At 37.9% G+C, this 19,260-nt stretch overlaps 1 protein-coding gene across 1 annotated transcript in view; it reads left to right on the forward strand.

The window, feature by feature from the left end:
* Positions 1-1,022: 1,022 nt before the first annotated feature.
* The window catches only part of BMP2K (BMP2 inducible kinase), a gene marked incomplete at its 5' end in the record, with an annotated part of 32,826 nt that continues 14,588 nt past the window's right edge, over positions 1,023-19,260 (forward strand). The window contains 9 exons of the mRNA XM_010172179.1: positions 1,023-1,104; positions 1,760-1,892; positions 4,533-4,636; positions 6,748-6,827; positions 8,857-9,017; positions 10,372-10,550; positions 11,545-11,640; positions 12,389-12,576; positions 14,607-14,764. Of these exons, the coding sequence (XP_010170481.1) occupies positions 1,023-1,104; positions 1,760-1,892; positions 4,533-4,636; positions 6,748-6,827; positions 8,857-9,017; positions 10,372-10,550; positions 11,545-11,640; positions 12,389-12,576; positions 14,607-14,764 (1,181 nt within the window). The remainder of the gene's footprint in view (positions 1,105-1,759; positions 1,893-4,532; positions 4,637-6,747; positions 6,828-8,856; positions 9,018-10,371; positions 10,551-11,544; positions 11,641-12,388; positions 12,577-14,606; positions 14,765-19,260) is intronic.

Genomic DNA, 19,260 nt, shown 5'->3' on the forward strand with positions numbered 1-19,260 from the left:
AACTCCTTGTGCTATTGTGCAGTGTGCATGTGTCTTATTAATATGAATTGAACTCAATGGTTAAATTTGAATGAACATTGACTTAAATATAAAACAGTGGAACTATTTGGTAACGTAGATTTTTTCCCATTTAGTCACAGATTTACTCTCAGTTTTGCAAAACTGAGACTCTTAAGAATAAAACTGTTGGAAAAAAGCATGCTGTTCTGAAATTCAATTGTTCAAAAATGTTTGTCTGGCTACTGGCCATTTTAGGAGTTTGATATTTTGAATTTGTGTTATTTTAATACAGCTAGCAGCACGAGAGAAAAAGAACTGATGTAAATAAGCATTAGAATGGATTTATGTTAAGTCTTATTTAAAGTCCAAGTTCAGTCTTGTGAGACTGTTGGGAAAAATATTTTAACTTTTATTACAGACACACTCTTGAAAAGATATATTTGGTTTTTCCCCTTCAGGATAACTACTGCAGAGAAATAAATACTTGTTCTCAAGTTTTAAAATGATACAGGTGTTTCTTTGAGCTCTGAAAAATACTTAGAAAATATAAAATATAAATATAAAACAGTGGAACTATTTGGTGTTTCTTTGAGCTCTGAAAAATACTTAGACTACCAGTTTAATAATTATTTTGAGATGTTAGGTTTCTGAAATCCACATTCTGTATATTTCAGTATGCAATAGGGAATGCTCTGTAAAACTCTTATGTTACGTCTTTCAAATGACTGGTCATTGCAGTATTTAAGTGAAGTGCCAAAGCACATGTGCTGGGCAAAAACATTAAAAGTAAATTTTATCTGACTTAATATTTATTCTTGTATATGATAATTTTATGTTGCCACTCCAAATAATCTCTGTGATGATGCACATGCAATAAATGACTTGCATTGTGTAAGACAGTTCCAGGCCTATGTCTGAAACTTGGGTGTGAGTGCTGTGTGCACAAGCAGATGCAGGAAAACACACTTTCAGTTCTGAGGCATGATTTGCATCTATATTCTCTTTTACTTATATACTGCTAGGTATACAACGCTATCGTACAGAGCTCCCGAAATGATCAATCTTTATGGAGGAAAACCAATTACCACCAAGGCAGATATCTGGGTAAGCAAAACATCAGGTACTGTGAAATGTAGAACTAATTAAGAGGTCTGAGGGGGAAGTTAAAAGCAGCATTGACTAACTGAAAAACTAATGCTTTGAAAGTTAAATATATCATGTGGCTATGCAATGCAGAATGCTAGGAGTATCTTTGGTAGTTATGTCTTCTATAAATAATATGAGTGCCATGTGTGATGATAATTTTGAGTTAAGGGAGACATGATTTAGAGTCTTTCTCCTTTTTGTTGGCATAGGTTGCTGCTTGCTAGTCACCAGTGATTTGTCATGGAAACCCATTGGCAGCGTGATAAGGAAATTAGTTTTTATTAGGTGATGTACAGTGAAGTAAAAGACAAAATTTGGCAGAAGTGCTAGTGGTAGCTCTGGGTGATGTGACAATGCGAATGCAGCTCTTGGAATATACTCTTAATTTTGGGAGTTCGCTGTCTAATGTGAGAGTCAGTGGGAAATAAAGCCTTTTTAGAGGTGCTTCATATATCAGCTTGTCACATCAACAGAGTGTTTCATGATCCAGCTTCTACATAACCGTGTAAGCATCAACTGTAGCTAGGATGCAATTTGTTTCTTGTTGGTGCTGCTTTATTGTGGAAAAGGCTTACTCTCATCCCTTTACAGAGCCTGTATTTGTTTTTTACAGGCACTTGGCTGCTTACTGTATAAACTTTGTTTCTTTTCACTTCCTTTTGGAGAAAGTCAAGTTGCTATTTGCGATGGAAGCTTTACCATTCCAGACAATTCCCGGTACTCTCATAGTATACACTGTTTGATAAGTAAGTATCTGAGCAGCACGGCAATTATTTTGCCTCGTAAATCAAATAAAACACAGAAGATGGCACTAATGCAGGCGAGTGACTTGGATGGGAGGTGCAGACTGGCTGGGTTCTTGAGTGAACATTGGGAGTTACTCCTGGCTACCATCTGCCTTGCAGTTCCCGTGCTTGCCCTTGAAAGGAGGCTTGCTTACCCACTTACTCAACAGACAGCTGTGCCACAGGGTACAGCACTGAGGTGCTGGCCTAGAGAAGAATTTCAGAAACCTAGAGCAAACTTCTTTGAAACGGTGCTAAAAATAAACCAGGTGAAGGAAGTACAAACAAATCTCTTTCCTGGACAGCTGACATGTTAAAATTAACTACCATATTGTGGACATTTAATGAATGAGTAATTCATTAATGAATGAGTGTTAGATTCTGATAACTTCAGAATTGAAACTGAATAAAACAGTGCGAAGACCTACCAGATTTAAATTGTACATCTCAACTCAGAAGAGCTTTGTTGAAGTCAAAAGAACTTTTTGGTTTCTTTGGGAGGCATAGATGACTTATTTTGTTAAATTCTCCGACCCTGCCTTAGCTGGCCATAAACCCCAAAGGGATAAGGGGAATGAGGAGAGTAGCTCTTAATTTATTCATAGTTCCTTTTTGCTCTTAAGTGTGTGTTTTCTATGGAATATCAGACCATTAATAGTATTTTCTATCCAGGTTGGACAGTTGTGCTTAGATGAATTTGAAGTGCAAGTTTAGCGCAGAAATATAAATGTACTGAGATGAATTGCACTGGGGAGAATTTTATGGTGGTTTCATCGTTTAAAACAAAAAAAAATATCTGATAAAGTCTGTGCAAGCTGAAGTATTGGATGTGAACTCTGGAAAAAGTTTGAAAGCACAAAGAGTATGAAGGAAAATTTAGGACAACAACAAGCTCTGAGGCTAGTGATTAATCTATTATCCAGGTACAGAGTTACAGATTCTATTATTTTTAGTAATAATTAGTATTTTCAGTTGTCTTTGTTTTCAGCTTTGAACAGGTTAACTTGAAAGAGTGCGACTGACAAGATGAAAATTTCAGAAAGCTTGAATAGGACCTCTTAAAATTTATTTCAAAGTTATGAATGTGTTGACCACATAGTTTATGCTTTTATATAATAGGAAATACCAAATCCAAACCACTTTTTTGAGCACACATTCACAATTGAGAGATAGCATTTACCACAGTAAGCATTTCCCTTCTGCAAACATTTAATAACTGACAAAATGAGATTAATTTTCAGGTGATTAAATACTTTTCGTTCTGTTACGGTGCTGCTTTTAGAAGAGTACAGATTTTAATCCTGTCTTCTTATAACTGAGCACTGATTTACTAAGATTCAGTGAACTGCTGTGCCAAGATGAGCATTACTGGCATAGAATATATGTGGATAGAGAAGAATCTTATGTGAACTTCCCTTCTTTCCATTTGGAATGGAAACAAAAAAAAGATACAGTTGGTCATAAAAGGTACTTCAGGGACTTCTGTCTTCATCTCATCTCTGTTACAAGGCAGGGTGTGAAGAGTGACAAGCTGAACATTCTCTGCCTCATAAATCCAGTATTTCAGAATCAAGTGGCTGGAGTCACTTCATGAGTGTTTTGTTTCTGCTTAATGTTGCTGTCATTGCAAGTTCATTTGCTTTATTTTGTAAAACCCATTAAAAGCAAACTTGCTGTGAACTGTATTGCCCATGAAATGACTTTGTATTGCCCATGATGACTCTGAGTAAAATTATAAGATGTGTCTAAAATAATATTAATTTAAAAAAAAAATACTTCAAGATTTTTTTTTTTCACAATTGTGTTTGAGGTTGGCTGTACTACTGAACAGTTTTGGAAATGCAGCTCAATTTTCTTATTAAAACTGAAAACTAAAATTTTTGTAGGTTGTTCACTTTCTTTGTAGATGAGCATATATTTAGTGGCTTAGCTAATTTAGAAAATATCTTTCGCTGTTTATTTAGGTTCTGCGGTCATTTAGACAAGATTTCCTGATTGTATACTCTGTATCATATTGCAAACTATATAAATAACACTTATTTGCTTGAAAAACACCAAACCTAATTTGAGAAGCTAATGTTTGAGAGGGACATCAGAAATTCTATGTCTTGTCAGGAAAAAGTCCTTTTATCCATGGAACTATATATATATATATATATTTAATATAGAAAAGTATGCATAGCTAACTAAACCTGCAAGACAAAAGATGACGTAGAACCTTAGCCTGATGCAGTATCTGTGAATCTATTGTTAGGTACATGGAATTTTGTATTAACCCTAGAAAATTCTAGAAATATGACTTGGTTTTATGTTGTTCTCTCTGATTTTATTAATTACTACTTCAGTTTAGTTACCCTTTCGGCAACTGAGTGTCAAAATATCAAACAGCATGTGTCTTCTCCAGTTGTATTTGACCCTAGAAACAATTTGACTTGACAAAAAGTATTTTTAAAAACCCCCAAAACAATGTAACCATAAAAATGACTCTGGGCTAAGCTAATTTGGTGGAGATGCTGATTTTTTTCTTGCCGTGTGCTGGTAGCACACTGTCTCAACTTTTGATATCCAATAGTAATAATTTGGTTTTATCAATTTTTGCAGGGTATATGCTTGAACCAGATCAAGAACAGAGGCCTGATATCTTTCAAGTATCTTACTTTGCCTTTAAACTTGCCAAAAAGGATTGTCCAGTGTCTAATATTAATGTAAGTAGTCTTTATTTTTTCCATATTTTTAGTGTATTTTGTAGATAGTTTATCAAATCAGCTGAGAAAGATTACTTAAATTTCTTCATAAACCCTGTTCCTCAATTTAAGATGTAGAGCAGAGTACCCTTCAAGCTGCTATTGAGTACATGCAATATTAGCTTTCTAAACATTTTTTAAATAATTTTGAGAGCGTAGCTTCATGAATTATATTGATACTGCACCAATACCTGACTTAGGGTTTTCACCATTACTCATCTCTTCTATCTAATACAATTAATAAAAAATATACTACATAACTTGTTGACAAGAGAAGGTTTAATGTTTTAGTTGTAGTGTCAAGAGCATTTATGTTAGTTCTGGATAATAATCCTTAGCAATTATGTTAATCCATTGGAAGGATTACAGTGAGCTGGAAGGCAACCAGAGCCTTGGTTAGCCTGCATTCCTACCCTTACTTCCCATCTGAGTTTGAACTTTGTTTGAAAGTCTGAACTTTCTCTCAAAGATCATCTCATTCACAGATGTAATTACTGTGCGATGGAACTTGAGGGCACATCAATAATCTTCAGTGTTATAAAGTGGTTCTCAAGGTAGACATCAGGAAAAATCCATGTCAAAATTAATTTTGGAACAAGTGTCAATTATATATAGTAAACTGCCTTCAGAAGCAGATCAGTGAGCTTACTGAGATCCCTTTGAATTCCTTTATCATTGATCCTTGTAGAAGGTGGTGCTCAGTAAATGAGTGTTACTCTTTGGAAACTTAGGTTAAAAAAAAAAACAGAAAACCTTGAAGTACTTCCTGTTTGTATGTAAAGGCTAAATTTCAAGTTGTTTGAATGCTTTTGCATTATGCTGTTGCAGCGTGGGAATAGGAGGTGCAATAACTGTATGTTCCCTCAAATACTTGGTCCTGAAATAGGAGTGTATCTTGACATGACATAATTTGGGAGTTTACTGTATTACTCATCACTCGGGTGACTTGAGAATATGTCTGTTTCTAGGGTTTTTTATTTTCCCATGCAGATAGGAATTGCCTGCTTACTTGACCCTTTCCCTTGTAACAGACATAGAAAAATAAAAGTACCTGGAGTATTCTTACAAAGTGAAACTGTTTGTGGTTTGGTTTTTTGTTGTTTTCCATTGGAGTGTTAAAAGAGCTGTAAGAGCAGCAGTCTATGCCCTGGTTTCTCTTGCTGTTGATTTCCTCTGGTAGTGTTTGCCCTTCTAGCACCCGCAGCTGCCCTGAAAGAGAAACAGCACAAAAGTGGGTGCACGTGGACACCCCTGATCATCCCCCTCCAAGGTTCATGAGAATATAAAGATGACAGTTATCAGTTAAAGACACTGCCTATATACTGTCTTTGAAAGCAATTTATCTTTTCAAGGGCAAGTTGGAAGTATGCCTGTCTCTTTCCTAGACTCTTGACTAATTCCAGTACTGACAGTAGGCTTCAGAAGTCACATTTGATAATTAACTCTCTCTCTACTGTTTGTGACCAGATGTAAATTTATGTCCTTTATGTAAGTAGGTAGTGCATGCATAATTAGAGATAATTTTCCTCCTCCCTCCCCCAAAATTGCCATTTTCCTTGGTTAAATGCAGTTTAGGTGAAATGTAAGTCATTGAGTGATTTGACTGAGATGGAGCTAAGTTAAAGGACCATAGAAGCTTAGATACTGCATGGATTTCTGGAATTTGTGTTGCAGTGGAAGAGCTGAGTGGGCTAAACTACAGTTGTTTCATCCAAAGGTTAGGCTTTGTTTTAGGTTTTTAAACTGGAGGCTGAAATAAGTTTGTTCTGTGCAGTTACAAGAAAACATTTGGGGAAAATGTTGTACTTCATTATTAATAGTTGGTGGTGCATAAATGAAGTCAAGTAGTTGACAAAACAGACCAATAATTTTTTTGTTTTACTTCTGCAACAGATAAAAGAATACAGATTCTGATAAATTAAAACACTTTTAATCTACAGCCACGTGAGTGAGTTCTGCATGAAGCCTTGTTACATGAGAAACCTGAACCCAAGTATTCCTGTTCAATATGTAATGATTTTTTTCTTTCAGGATTTCGGTTTTTTAATTTATTCAAATTTATTTTTCCCAAGAATTCTCCTGTCCCTTCAACTCTTCCTGAACCCATGACAGCTAGTGAGGCAGCTGCTAGAAAAAGCCAAATAAAAGCAAGGTGAGCAGTGGGATGTGGCTTTACTGGTTGTTTGGGCTATTTTTTTTTTTTGCTAATATTGTTAAGCTACATGTTTGTCTGAAACCTGTTTTCATGTGCTTGATAATAATTGAAAAATTATTTTAGTAGCAGAGGTCATTAGAATAGATAAACTGCACTTCTAAGAGCTTCACGTCTCTCTTTGGATTCCACTCCATCGCTTTTTTTCATTGTATTGAGAATCCATGGAGAGAAACTGAGCAGCTGTTTCTTGGTGGAATAAGTAAGTGCTAGCAGTCTATTTCTGGTCTGCTTTATTTTCTCCTAGTGTGATGACTGAATTTTATACCAAAATATTCCTTTTTCTGTACTTCTTAATAAAAACAAAACCCTGAGAACTCCTATTCATGCTTTTTACTTCTGCTGTGGTATAGGGTGTATGCGTAATGCTAATGCTGGAAAAATCCTTTACAGTTTCATTTCTTGTTGATGGAAGTTGTTGAGGTTTTGAATCTACCAACATGTCTGACTTGGGTACTTTTATATTCAGCTATAATTATCAGCTCTGTTTCAACTCTGACTTAATTAGTTTATTGTGAATGAGAAACAAATGAATTGGCTCATCTAAGTTGTATTTGAGCTACGTAGACGTGTCTGTGCCATTTCAAAGCAGCGTCGTGGTCTGGACGTGGTTGGTTTTGCTGGCTCTGCTGTCAGTTGGTAACGTGAAGCAGAGAGCAGGCATAGAGTATCTATGGAATAATGTTTTAAACTCCCAACTAAATCTGCTAGATGATAGCAGGAAGATTCATAGTTCTTTCTAAATAATGTTCTCCTGGCAGCACCTAAGTTTGAACGTGGTTGGTTTTGCTGGCTCTGCTGTCAGTTGGTAACGTGAAGTAGAGAGCAGACATATAATCATAGAATCATAGAATGGTTTAAGTTGGAAGGGACTTTTAAAGGTCATCTAGTCCAACCCCCCTGCAGTGAGCAGGGGCATCTTCAACTACATCAGGTTGCTCAGAGCCCCGTCCAGCTGGACCTTGAATGTTTCCAGGATGGGGCTTCTACCACCTCTCTGGGCAACCTGTTCCAGTGTCTCAGCACTCTCATTGTAAAAAAAATTCTTCCTTATATCTAGTCTGAATCTACCCTCTTAGTTTAAAAACACTACACCCCCTCTCAAATCACAACAGGCCCTGCTAAAAAGTTTGTTCACATCTTTCTTATTAGAGTATCTATGGAATAATGTTTTAAACTCCCAACTAAATCTGCTAGATGATAGCAGGAAGATTCATAGTTCTTTCTAAATAATGTTCTCCTGGCAGCACCTAAGTTACAGCAGGTGAAGGCAGATGGTGTCTTGATATAATACAGTCTGAACTAATACGAGGAATTAGGTACTGGAGCTCAGAGGGTAAATTGGTGTTTTTAAGCAGTTGGGCAGTTCTAAAAAATGTGTATACTATAACCTGATAATGGGATTAAAGCTCAAAAGTTCTTTGGTTTTGAACATCTTTATTACTCTGGTGGACTATTGTACACCTCTGAAGTATTTCAGGGGAGACAGAAATATTTTGAGCAGTTTATGGGTGTCATAACTGCTAGAGGCTAAATCCCTTAACAAAGAGTAGAAATGAGTTGATTTAACAGATAAGGTTTTTTCTTAATCTTGTTTCCTGTATGTATGAACAGTAGTTATATCTCTAGTCATAGGATTGCTGACTCAAGTGCTGCACATAACGTACTTACCTCTGTGAACTGAGGGAATCTTACACAGAGAAATTTCATCTAGTGCCCTGGTCTCCTTGGGAATAAAGCTATTGCGTAGCTCTTGATTAATGGTGTTCTGCAGCAGGTACATATCCTGTGTCTGCAAGGGATGGTGAGAGCAATTTTAGGAAGCAAATTTTAAGGTACTAAAATCCGATTCGGAACTAGAGCAGCACATGGTTAAGATATAATTCAGCTGTTAAGAGACATACTGTGTCTAATTTGAAGAAAGAACTTCTTTATCAAGTCTCTTCTCTGGGAAAACTTATCATTTCAGAATAACAGATACTGTTGGACCAACAGAAACCTCAATTGCACCGCGACAAAGACCAAAGGCCAATTCAAGCACTACCGCTTCTAATGTGCTGACGATCCAGAGCTCAGCAACTCCGGTCAAAGTACAAGTTCCTGGTGAATTTGGTAATCGTGGGCAAAAAGGTAACTTAACAGGTCTAAGGATGTAGCAAAATAAATGAAGAATGAATTTTGTATTTTTTTACTTCTTGCTCCAGTAGGGATAATATTTAAAACTCAAATTCATAGGCTTTTTTTTATATGCCAAAATCCAAATCTCCATCCTTTCAAAAAGACTCTAAATATGCACGTCATAAGTTTGACCGGGTGCCACAAAAACTAAATGCAAATTATTGCAAAGTGAAGGTATTTTTTTCATTGTGCTTAACACTGATTTTGAACTCACTTCCCCACTGCAGACTGTGAGAGAAGTTTGCGCTCAGTTTTGTCTTTCAAATAATTCTTGAAAAGTACTGAGTTGGTCTGTAACAAACTGCTTTCATTGTAACAGGAAAAAATACTTCCCCTGTGCCTCAATAAGTCATGAGATATCAACAGTATGATGGTATTATCTGTAAGCTGGAACATGTGAAAACTTCACTTCTCTAATGATTGACTGACACATGTCACATTGCACTGTGGGTGCAGTAGAGGAGCAACAGAGGAGTAATTGAGAGAGACTCAATCAAGGGAAACAGGTTTTCAATAAATCCTTTTTGAGTTTTCAAAAAGAGTTACAGCTCTGATAAATACTCACTTAAATAGTTTTCACTTTTCACTATTGAATAGTTTCCTAGTTGCGCTTTGATGTTATATGTCTATTATAGTAGAGGAAGAATAGCTTCAGGGATGGCATTGGGAAAGCCTCCAATCATAAGGCCACTGAAAATGTTTGTCTCGGCTGTAAACAACTTTTACTAAACAGGATCCAAGTAATCCCTGTTATGACAAGGAACTGATCATTTCTGGTCGCTTCAGAATCTAAATACAGCACAGAAGAGAGAGATTTATGTTAGTGACTGCTTACTTAAAAGGCTGCAAAAACAATTGAATGGCAAAATTAATCAGGTGTTGGGTTTAAGGGAGTTTGACAAGTGAGCCAGTAGTTAAAAAACCAACAAAAACAAAACCCACAACAAGCTGCAACCCTGTATCCATTGTGTGCGTACAAAGTTGTATGCTTGGAGTTTAGCGTTTGAGATACTAGAAGGTGTAGCTTAAGTGTTAATAAAGCAGAAATCTTGAGTCCAGCTTGCTCTGTTGTGACACCCAAGGAAGGTTCCCACATCTTGTAAGTAGAAATGGTGCATTGACAGGCCTGGAAGTATTATTGGAGAAGTGAACTTAGTGTCTACCAGCTGTACTAGTTGTGAGACTGGGAAGGGAAGTTTATAAACTGGTTTACCTTGAAGTGTTAAATGAAGAGGTTAACTGCCAGCGAGCTCTCTAGCTAAACTTGAGAGATCAGTATGTCAATAGTGTTGTCTGAATATCACAGGAACCACAAGAGCAGGGAATGGGCAAGAAATCTTACAGTCCCAAGGGACCAACCAGCAACCCCCTCAGCAGAACCGAGTTCTCCAGCAGCTGCAGCAAGGGGACTGGAGACTACAGCAGCTACACCACTTACATCACCAGCAGCAGCAGCCTGCAATTCAGGATGCTTACATTCAGCAGGTACAAGTCAAATCTGTTAAACAAGCTTCCAAGAGACGCTTTAAGCTTCTTAATAACACTTTGAATCATATGCTGGTTAAACATTTCTGCTCTTGTGGCCTGTTTTTTACCTGCTAGGAGAGAGAAAGGGATCATGGCTCCTGCCCCTTTTTTTTACCTGTGATTTGTCTCTTCATAAGCACTGTAATGCTTATCCTAGAGAGTTGCTTGTTTTGCAGTTTGACCCTGAATCCCAGCTTGCTTTGAATCATCACCATGTGGCACAAATAAAGGTTTTGTGTACATGTAAGCGTGCTTGAGTTAAATGTTAGAAGTTACCTGAGTGATGATGTTCTGCTCGCAGTAGATGGTTGTACGTACACCACTTGAGCAGGATTTTTGCAGTTTTTGCTTTCTTCAGTTTTTCTTGGTCACTGAAGAGTTTCCTTTTTGTAGTTGTTCTGTATGTCCAGACTTTTCATGGATACCACGTGTTTTAACGCTGTCCAGATTGCATACCATCAAGTATAATTGCTTAAATTGTGTAGCATAAATGACTGTAAACAGAAGAGAAGAGTAGCTAGGTCAGACAAGAACTTTAAGATCCTGTCCAAGACATCTCTTGCTATTCCTCTTTTCTTTCTCCATGTTAAAACATGTTATTCTTTGAAACACAGACGAATTATTTGCCAAATGAGGCTCAGCACTGGTGAAAATTGCAAAAGTTGCGATGTTATTGGTGTGCCTTAGAAAACCTGGTGCTGAATATATAGTCTAATTATTTGTTCAACAGGTTGGCATTAAATGGGGAAAAAAAATGGAAAAGCTTCCAAACAGTGTCATTAAAATACAGTGACTGAATTGCAAGCTGATTCTTGGTTATGTGATATCTTAACTGAAAAATGCTGTTGAGTCACAGAAGTGATATTTTCATTGATGCTTCTTTTAAATATCTGGATATTCCTAAAGGAAGGATCGTGACTTCTTAAAGCTGTTTTCTTCTTTTCAACTATAGTATCAACAAGCAATGCACCAGCAGGTGGTCCAACAGCAGCTGTTGATGCAATCTGTGTACCAGCAGCAACCTTCCCAATCTCAGTATCCTGCTATGGTATGTCAAGAATGGAACGTAGGTGGTACAATCTTAAAATATGTGCTGTGTTTGTAAGTCTATTGTGAAAAAGCAGCAAGAGAAGTTTGTGAGTAGTTGTAATGAGCTGTGGATGTGGTAAATATTGTTGAGTTCAGCATCCACATGATAGTCAGTTGGGGGAAAAAAAAAATTAACACAAACTTGGTTGCAAAAGTTTATCTGGAATTGCACTTATGTATCAATTGGATGACATATATATCTCTGCTTAATGAGGCTTAAGATAGATTAATTTGAAACGTACTTGGTGCTTAAGGTTTCCAGTAGTGACCACAGCAACAAAGGTATTTTATGCCACATAGTGGTAGAAGACATGGTGGCATCCAATTCCTACTTTGAAAGCAAGAAAACTAACCAGCATAATCTGTTTTTCGAAAGTCAACTGTAATGGAATTTTGATTAGTAATATTTAAGGAGAGTACAATGACAACTAGTGCTGCAGTAGCATATATTTAGGTTGCAATAATCACAAAAAGCTAGGTAGTAATATGTTGGAAGAGAAAGATGGTATCACTGACCTGTTAGGGCAGTTTCTTTTCACCCATTTAATGGACAGGTCTGGTTTCTTGTTTCTGCTGAAGCTACCAGGCTTTTTCTGGATTGTGGTGGTAATTAGTGCATTTAGCTGCAAGGCTGGTGTTGTTACTTAGCAGAAGATATTCACACTGGCCCACGTAAATTGTAGTAATGTGATCATTATCTTACTTAGGTGCAGCAATATCAGCAGGCTCTTCTGCAGCAGCAGATGCTTGCTCAGCAGCAACAGCGGTCACAGCAGGCGCAGTCTCCTGAATATATCACTTCTCCACAAGACTTCTCACCAGCCTTAATCTCCTACCCTGGGTCACTTCCAGCGCATGCTGGAGCGGTGGCAGATTCTCCCTACGCTGCAAGCAGGCGAGTATTCAGACACAGATGTCCCCAAGGGTTACTTATCGCTTACATTGCGAATTGTGATGAGCAGTGCTGAATCCTTGCCCCAGAAATTACTTGCTTCAATAGGAAGGTGTTGCTTACAGCAGTTGGATCGCTGCTGTTTAGTGTTAAAGGATATTCTGGAGGAGGATGGAACACTTAACTTGGTAGCAGATGGGCCTGGTACAACTTCTTAAAGAACCTGTCTGCCCCTTTTTCTTCTTCGTGGACTTATTCCACGAACTGTCTGCTAAGCACTTTGCTTAGGATGGTCAGTAGCCTGTGCTGAATGGGGTTATGGGCATGTGAAAGTAATCTCAAAGACTTTTAATAGAGGCTTTATAGTTGGCGTTTATTTGCTAGGGCTTCTAACTCTTGTGTCTTTTGATCCGTGGTCTGACTTAAGCATGTTATAAGATGGAGTTCACTTCATCAGCAATATGGTCCCTTTGCAGGGGCCTTACTCTTGCTTAATAAAGCATAATAAAGAATGATTTTCCCATGAATTATTATGAAAAATATTGTATGGAATGAAAAAACCTTCCTTTTCTGATTTAAAAATAAAAAAATGACACTTCAGTTTCACTAATGTTATGAAGTAGGTTATATATTTATATAGATTCTTGCTATACTACATTGAAAGAGAAGTCCTTTGCAGTTGTGGGAATGGTGCAGTCAGTCTTGACACAGGCTTTCAGTTAATAGCATGACTTATGTGTTTCAGGTGCTGCTGTCATTCATAGCCTCTTCTAGGTTACAGTGTGTTGAAAGAGTAAAAGGCAAAAGATTTTCCTGCTGTAGCCTGGATTGATATCATATATCACTGTGACCAGTTTGGCTTAATCTCACCAATTAGGTAGTGTAATCTCTAGCAGAGAGCATTGTCCTGCACTTCTGTGCCCATATCTGAGATTTACCAGCTGTACTTCGATCAAGTCTATTGCCAGGGTACTTTTGTCACAAATAATTTCTGAAAGGAATTGTTCCAGTCTGGAAGTAAATAAGTCGATTTCCAGTTTCTCTTCTGTGTGTTTGGATGAAGATTTGATCCTGCTGTTCAGCTCAAAGTCAGTGACTGCGGGTTAGCAGTGGTTAGCAGTGCATAAGGTTGATCTTGTAAACAAACAATAATTACTTCTTGTATTAGAGGAACGGGTGATGAGTTTCTTTTCCTTTGACATACTAAATGCATTGCATTGTATCACGTGTTGTCCTTCTCTCAGTACAAAGAGCCAGTAGTCTTGTGGGATGGCAGCACCTGAGCTGAGGGGAAGGAGCCCCTTCCCCTTTCTCTTGTCTTGGAAGAGATGGTTCCACGTGGAGCTGGGCTGCAGCTGTGGCTTGCAGAGCCTGGCTAGGCATACAGAGAGAACCAGTTAGCATGCTGTAACTTGCCAATTGCTGCTTTTCTAGTCTCCTTCAGACAGAGGAGTGGTAGGTGTAATTTGCTAAAATGTGCAGGAAAGGAAAAAACGCATCTAGTCAAAGATTTCCTTATCTGTGTAGATAAGACTCAGAGAAGCAGAAGCTGTGGTGTCAGCTGGTTAATTGCATCAATTGGATGAAGGTAGGATTCAAAGACTCTTACTGTGTCTGACAAGAAAAATAATTTGAAAATAAAGAGAACTGATGAAAGCTTCGAACACATTTAATGGGCTTTTTTTCTGAGGAAAACAAGGTAGTCCACTATGGCCATAGAAATTACCCCAGGTGCAATACAGTTTTTTGCCCTTTCATGTCACCATGATGAAGGACTCTGTGCTTTGGTTACAATTAATAAATTGAAAAATCGAGGTCCAGGGATAGCATACAGAAATGATGTGATCAAACAACATTTCAAGTGATCCATTTTCCCTTAAATTAGCTTTCAGATGCTTTTGGGATAAGCTGTTAATGTGTGTGTGTTACCTGTATCTAGTATTTTGGCATAATGAACCATGTCGTAGATTTTCACCCTGATAAACAATCCTGTAACGTTTCTCTTTATTTGCTTTCATGAACTGAATTTACAGGTCAGGTATTCCTGATGCTGAAGCAATTGCCAGTTACCCAAAGCAGAGCATCAATAACCCACCTGATATGTCAGGCTGGAACCCATTTGGAGAGGACAATTTTTCCAAGTTGACAGAAGAGGAGCTGCTGGACAGAGAATTTGACCTGCTAAGATCAAGTAAGGGACGCTTGAAGGCTTATTTTGCTTCCCAGTAAATAAGGGCTGTGTAGTTGCTCAGCAGTTCCAACACCTCTCTTGTTGAAGGGCCTTGCAGTCTGTGTACAGAGAATTCTTTCTGAGCATTTGAGGGCAAAGTTGGGCCTGTCGTCTTTCTTTCCTTTCCCTTTTTGAAAATGTGTGCAATAGGAACTCACTGTCTAAAATTGGTAGCTACTGGCTCAAATACTGCAGAAATGGTAATATTTTATCTCCTAAATACTGCTTGTGTCACCTTGATTGTCCAGAAGCTCTGAACAGCAGAGGTCTATTGTCAGACAGGAAGAAAAAAATTGGCTGCTTGCTTTATTCCTTTTCAACTTTTTTTTTCTTGCACACCAGAGCAGAAGATTCTGTGGGTCTGGTATGTCCTTTGAAAATGCCTGAAAGAAAATTGCTCTACTACATTATGTTAATGTTTTGTAATGTCCTTTTTGATGAGTGGCTACATGTAAGGGCTGCTTTATTGTTCTAATATGGCAATAGTTGAATAAACTTCTTCCTCTTGAAGTCAGTTATCTCAATGGTTTTTTTTTACTTGGAATTACTTTATTGTATTAATTGCTTAACACATGCTCATTAGATGCTCTTTCTGAAAGCGGTTTTGTCAAGATCAGGTTTATTAGTGAGACTTGTAAGATCTGACAGTGTCAAAAACCAGATTGTATAGTACTTGGCTGACTATCAGCAAGTTCCTTGCAATTAAAAATGCAGTAAAGTTGAATTTCAAGTAACTGAAAAAAACCCCTACACCTTCCATTGAGTCTCTTTATTCTTGGATTTCTGTGTCCTTAAGTGTAGCTGAACAAGGTGTGTGATTGCCTGTTAATCCTTAAGGAAAGTGACTGATGGGAGTTTTTTGTTTGTTTTTTTTTGGCGGGGCAGGGAATGGTTGAAACTATTTTTCACTGTGTTAGTCAAATAAGACTCCTATTTTGAGATGAAGGAAAGTGACTGATGGGGGTTTTTTGTTTGTTTTTTTTGGGGGGGCAGGGAATGGTTGAAACTATTTTTCACCGTGTTAGTCAAATAAGACTCCTATTTTGAGATGTGGATGTGGCCTGCGCACATTTTGCAGTAAAAGGACTTACTGCTAGCTGAGGGAAATGGATAATGTGCCAGCTGAAAAATAAGCATTCTTTCTGAATCCAAGTTTAGAATTTGAAGTTATTTAGTAGTAGAATTGAATATCTTCAGGCATGCTGCTTCCAATTGAAGCCTTGAAAGTCTTTTGAAATAATACACTCTTGAATCTGGAGAAAGTTAGCTTGAACCAAAATGTGAGCACAACATGACCAGTTTCCAGAATCCTTAACTGGCTGTTGGAATGCTGACTGGTAATTTTTATAGGATTGATTTGATTAAGCCACGTGTTTTGAACAAATACAAGTACAGAAGATGACATTAACCAATGACTTATTTCAAGTGGCTTTACAAAAAAGCTGGAAAATGCTCTACAAGAAGCGCGCTTGCCTGGAGTAGCTCAACAAGCTGGTTATCGTAAACTGGGGAAATAGAAAATCAGAGAGTAGTCTTGGTTGGAAAAGACCTTTAAGATCATCAAGTCCAACCGTTAACCTGTTGCTACCAAGTCTACCACTAAACCACGTCCCTAAGCACCACATCTACACATGTTGTAAATACCTCCAGGGCTGGGGGCTCAGCTACTTCCCTGGGAAATCTGTTCCAGTGCTTGACAACCCTTTGGGTGAAGAGGCTGAATTGCATGCACTCAGTTAGATTTATTAAAGCCTGGACTGACTTGGAGCTAAATGCTGCTAAATGCTGTCTCTAAATCTCCAGCAGAAAGAACAGTTAACTACTATTATAATGCCATTATCCAGTTTTTGTCCTATGTGTGTGAAAATAGTCTGAAGTTTTTAAAGACTAAATCTACTCAGGCATGTTTTTCGCTCACCTCTTAGTACAGATAATTCAATGTACAGAAGAGTGGCATGTGATAATAAACTTCATATGCTATATCAGAAAAGTAAACATAACAGGTTGAGCATAGCAATAACCAGTGTTAGGGATTTCTGGTCACTTGAATAGAGAAAACAAAAATAAAAATAAATTATTTCCTTGCCTAGCAGTACACTAGATGGCAGGCTTGGTTATATACAACCTGAGATGCAGTTACAGCTTTTCTTAGGCTTTTTGGCTTGATTTCTGTTAGAGGTCTAGTGGAGGGGGAGCATTGCTAGTTCTAATCTTGGTGTGTGTGTGTGTGTGTTTGTGTGTACACATAGATACATTCATCAAAGACTTCAAAGACCTTTTAACTTTGTTTTTTGATATTAAGGATATTGGCACCAAAGATAGCATGAACTTACCTTCCAGTGTTAATGCCTTTGCTGCAGTCAAAGCAGAAATATTTATACTTAATTTTGTCTACTGGTACTTTCTCAAACTTGGATGGATTCATGAGAAATTGGGAGATTTATTGTACAATTAAGGCTTATAGCTATAAAATTGACTTTAACTGTATAATACTTCCTGGAATTTCCTCAGATGCATCTTAAGGATCAAGGCTTAATTCTCTTTAGATGCAGGTGGTCTCTTATGAGAGAAAATGACTCTTTACTACTAAGTATTTTTTTTGTTCAGTTTTTGAGTTTACTGTGAGTTATTTTGCCCTCTAGAGGAAGGAGAATTGAAGGTACAGGTTTGAAAATAAATTATGTTTTCTGTTGCTAAACCTGGTTGCTGTCCTGTACTTAACTAATGTACAGCGTTATCGAAGTTTGTCTTTTTGCGATGTTATGTGCTGCTGAGTAGCGCTCAAAACGTTAATCCTTTCTTTCCACTTCCAAAAGCCTGGTTTGTGTTGTTGAGCTGATGCTTTATACCTAAATTAAAATTATGTTTAAATCTGTCAGATATTTTTAAAGCTGTTGTGTTCATGACAGCAACACACAAGTAATTAAATATGCACAACCTTTGTTAGAGGATCAGGACGTCATAATTTGTCAGGCTCACATTGCAGTTTGATTTCATGCATTTAGTAGTGAAATACAGAGTGTGTAGTGGTGGATGTTGCTTGTTGATTAATCCCTTGTCCTTTAAAAAGAGAGCTAACTCAAAAAGCAGAATACCTTACTTAAACTTTGAAAGTTTTCACGATAAAAAGGTGACAGTTGCAGTAAAATGTAACGTGCGATTGAATGAAGATTTCTGAAGTGAGCAGCTCTGTGGAGAACTTTGATACAGAGTTACAGGCTGGAGCTCCCGGTTCTTGTGTACACTGTTGTTTTTCTGTTGCTGTTGTTATCATCGTGGGTATTAATGGTGGTCCAGAAGGAGCGTGTGATGCTGACAACATTGTGAAGAAATGGATTTCTTAAAAAAGCTCCTGTAACCGCTTGATAATCTGCGCAGAGATGTTAGCCAAGAAAATGAGTTGACTTTCTCACTGGGGAAAAAATATCAGTGCAGTCTTCACGATGAATTGCACAAAAATTCTTGTTAGGTCTGGAATTATCTCGGTGCTTTGTCTGAGACACCTGTGAGCACAAAGCATACAAAGCTCTCTGCCCACCTCCTTTGCAGTACGTACAGTGTGAAGGAACTACACAGGCTGTCTGTGCAGGAACGAGCTCTGGTTCTTACCAGGCTTTCTTTGTACACAAGTGCTTCTCTTGTGTCCCGAGAGTGCTGTCTCCTTGAGGAATCTTGGGCCTGTCACTCTCATGGAAACAGCTGGATTGCTTGTTGGTGGTTTTAAATAACGGCGCTTTTCTATGGAAGGATCAGCTCTGCCATGTGGCATGCAATCGTGTCTCTAGCTGCAGTCTGGGCTGCATTTGTATGATTATTCACTGAGGGGAAAATAAACTTGGATCTTTACTTTAAGGAAGCTGCATCTGAAGCATAATAGTGTCTGACAGTCCCACTGAAGCTGCTTCTGCTTGAGTAAAGCTGGAGAAACCATCACTGTCTCTTTACTCTCAAACACTCTCTGGTAAAGAGAGGTGGATATTGTTACGAGGTGGACAAATTACACTTGTGCTTCAGGAGACTGGAATAATAGCTCATGCTTTTCCAATGGTCTTAGTTTTGATGAATTGCCAAATTTAAAACTTTATTTTCCAGGGAAATATATACCAGTACGTATATGCTTAGGTGCCACGGAGGAGCTGAAAGCACTTTGCCTAATTTTTCATGCATGCTTAGCATTTCAATCCATTTTGTTTTCTGCTGTCCCTAGCCCTGCTGCTCAAGTTGGGAGAATGGATTGTCATCTGGGGGCTTGAACTTGCATAGTCTTGTTGTAGGCACTGCAGTTGTAGGCACTGTCCAAAGGGTAGTTTGAGTTTTTGCACCTTTGAAAGTTACTCTAGAGTTTACCTGCAAACTGTGGAGCAGTCAACTGGTTTTAGTCTGGAGGCAAGACACTAGGGATAATAGAACAAAAGCATCCCTCACTCAGTCTGCAAGTGTAAACATGCGAGTGGAAG

The sequence above is a fragment of the Antrostomus carolinensis genome, unplaced genomic scaffold (genome assembly GCF_000700745.2).
Source record: "Antrostomus carolinensis isolate BGI_N321 unplaced genomic scaffold, ASM70074v2 scaffold16667, whole genome shotgun sequence".
Taxonomy (NCBI): domain Eukaryota; kingdom Metazoa; phylum Chordata; class Aves; order Caprimulgiformes; family Caprimulgidae; genus Antrostomus; species Antrostomus carolinensis.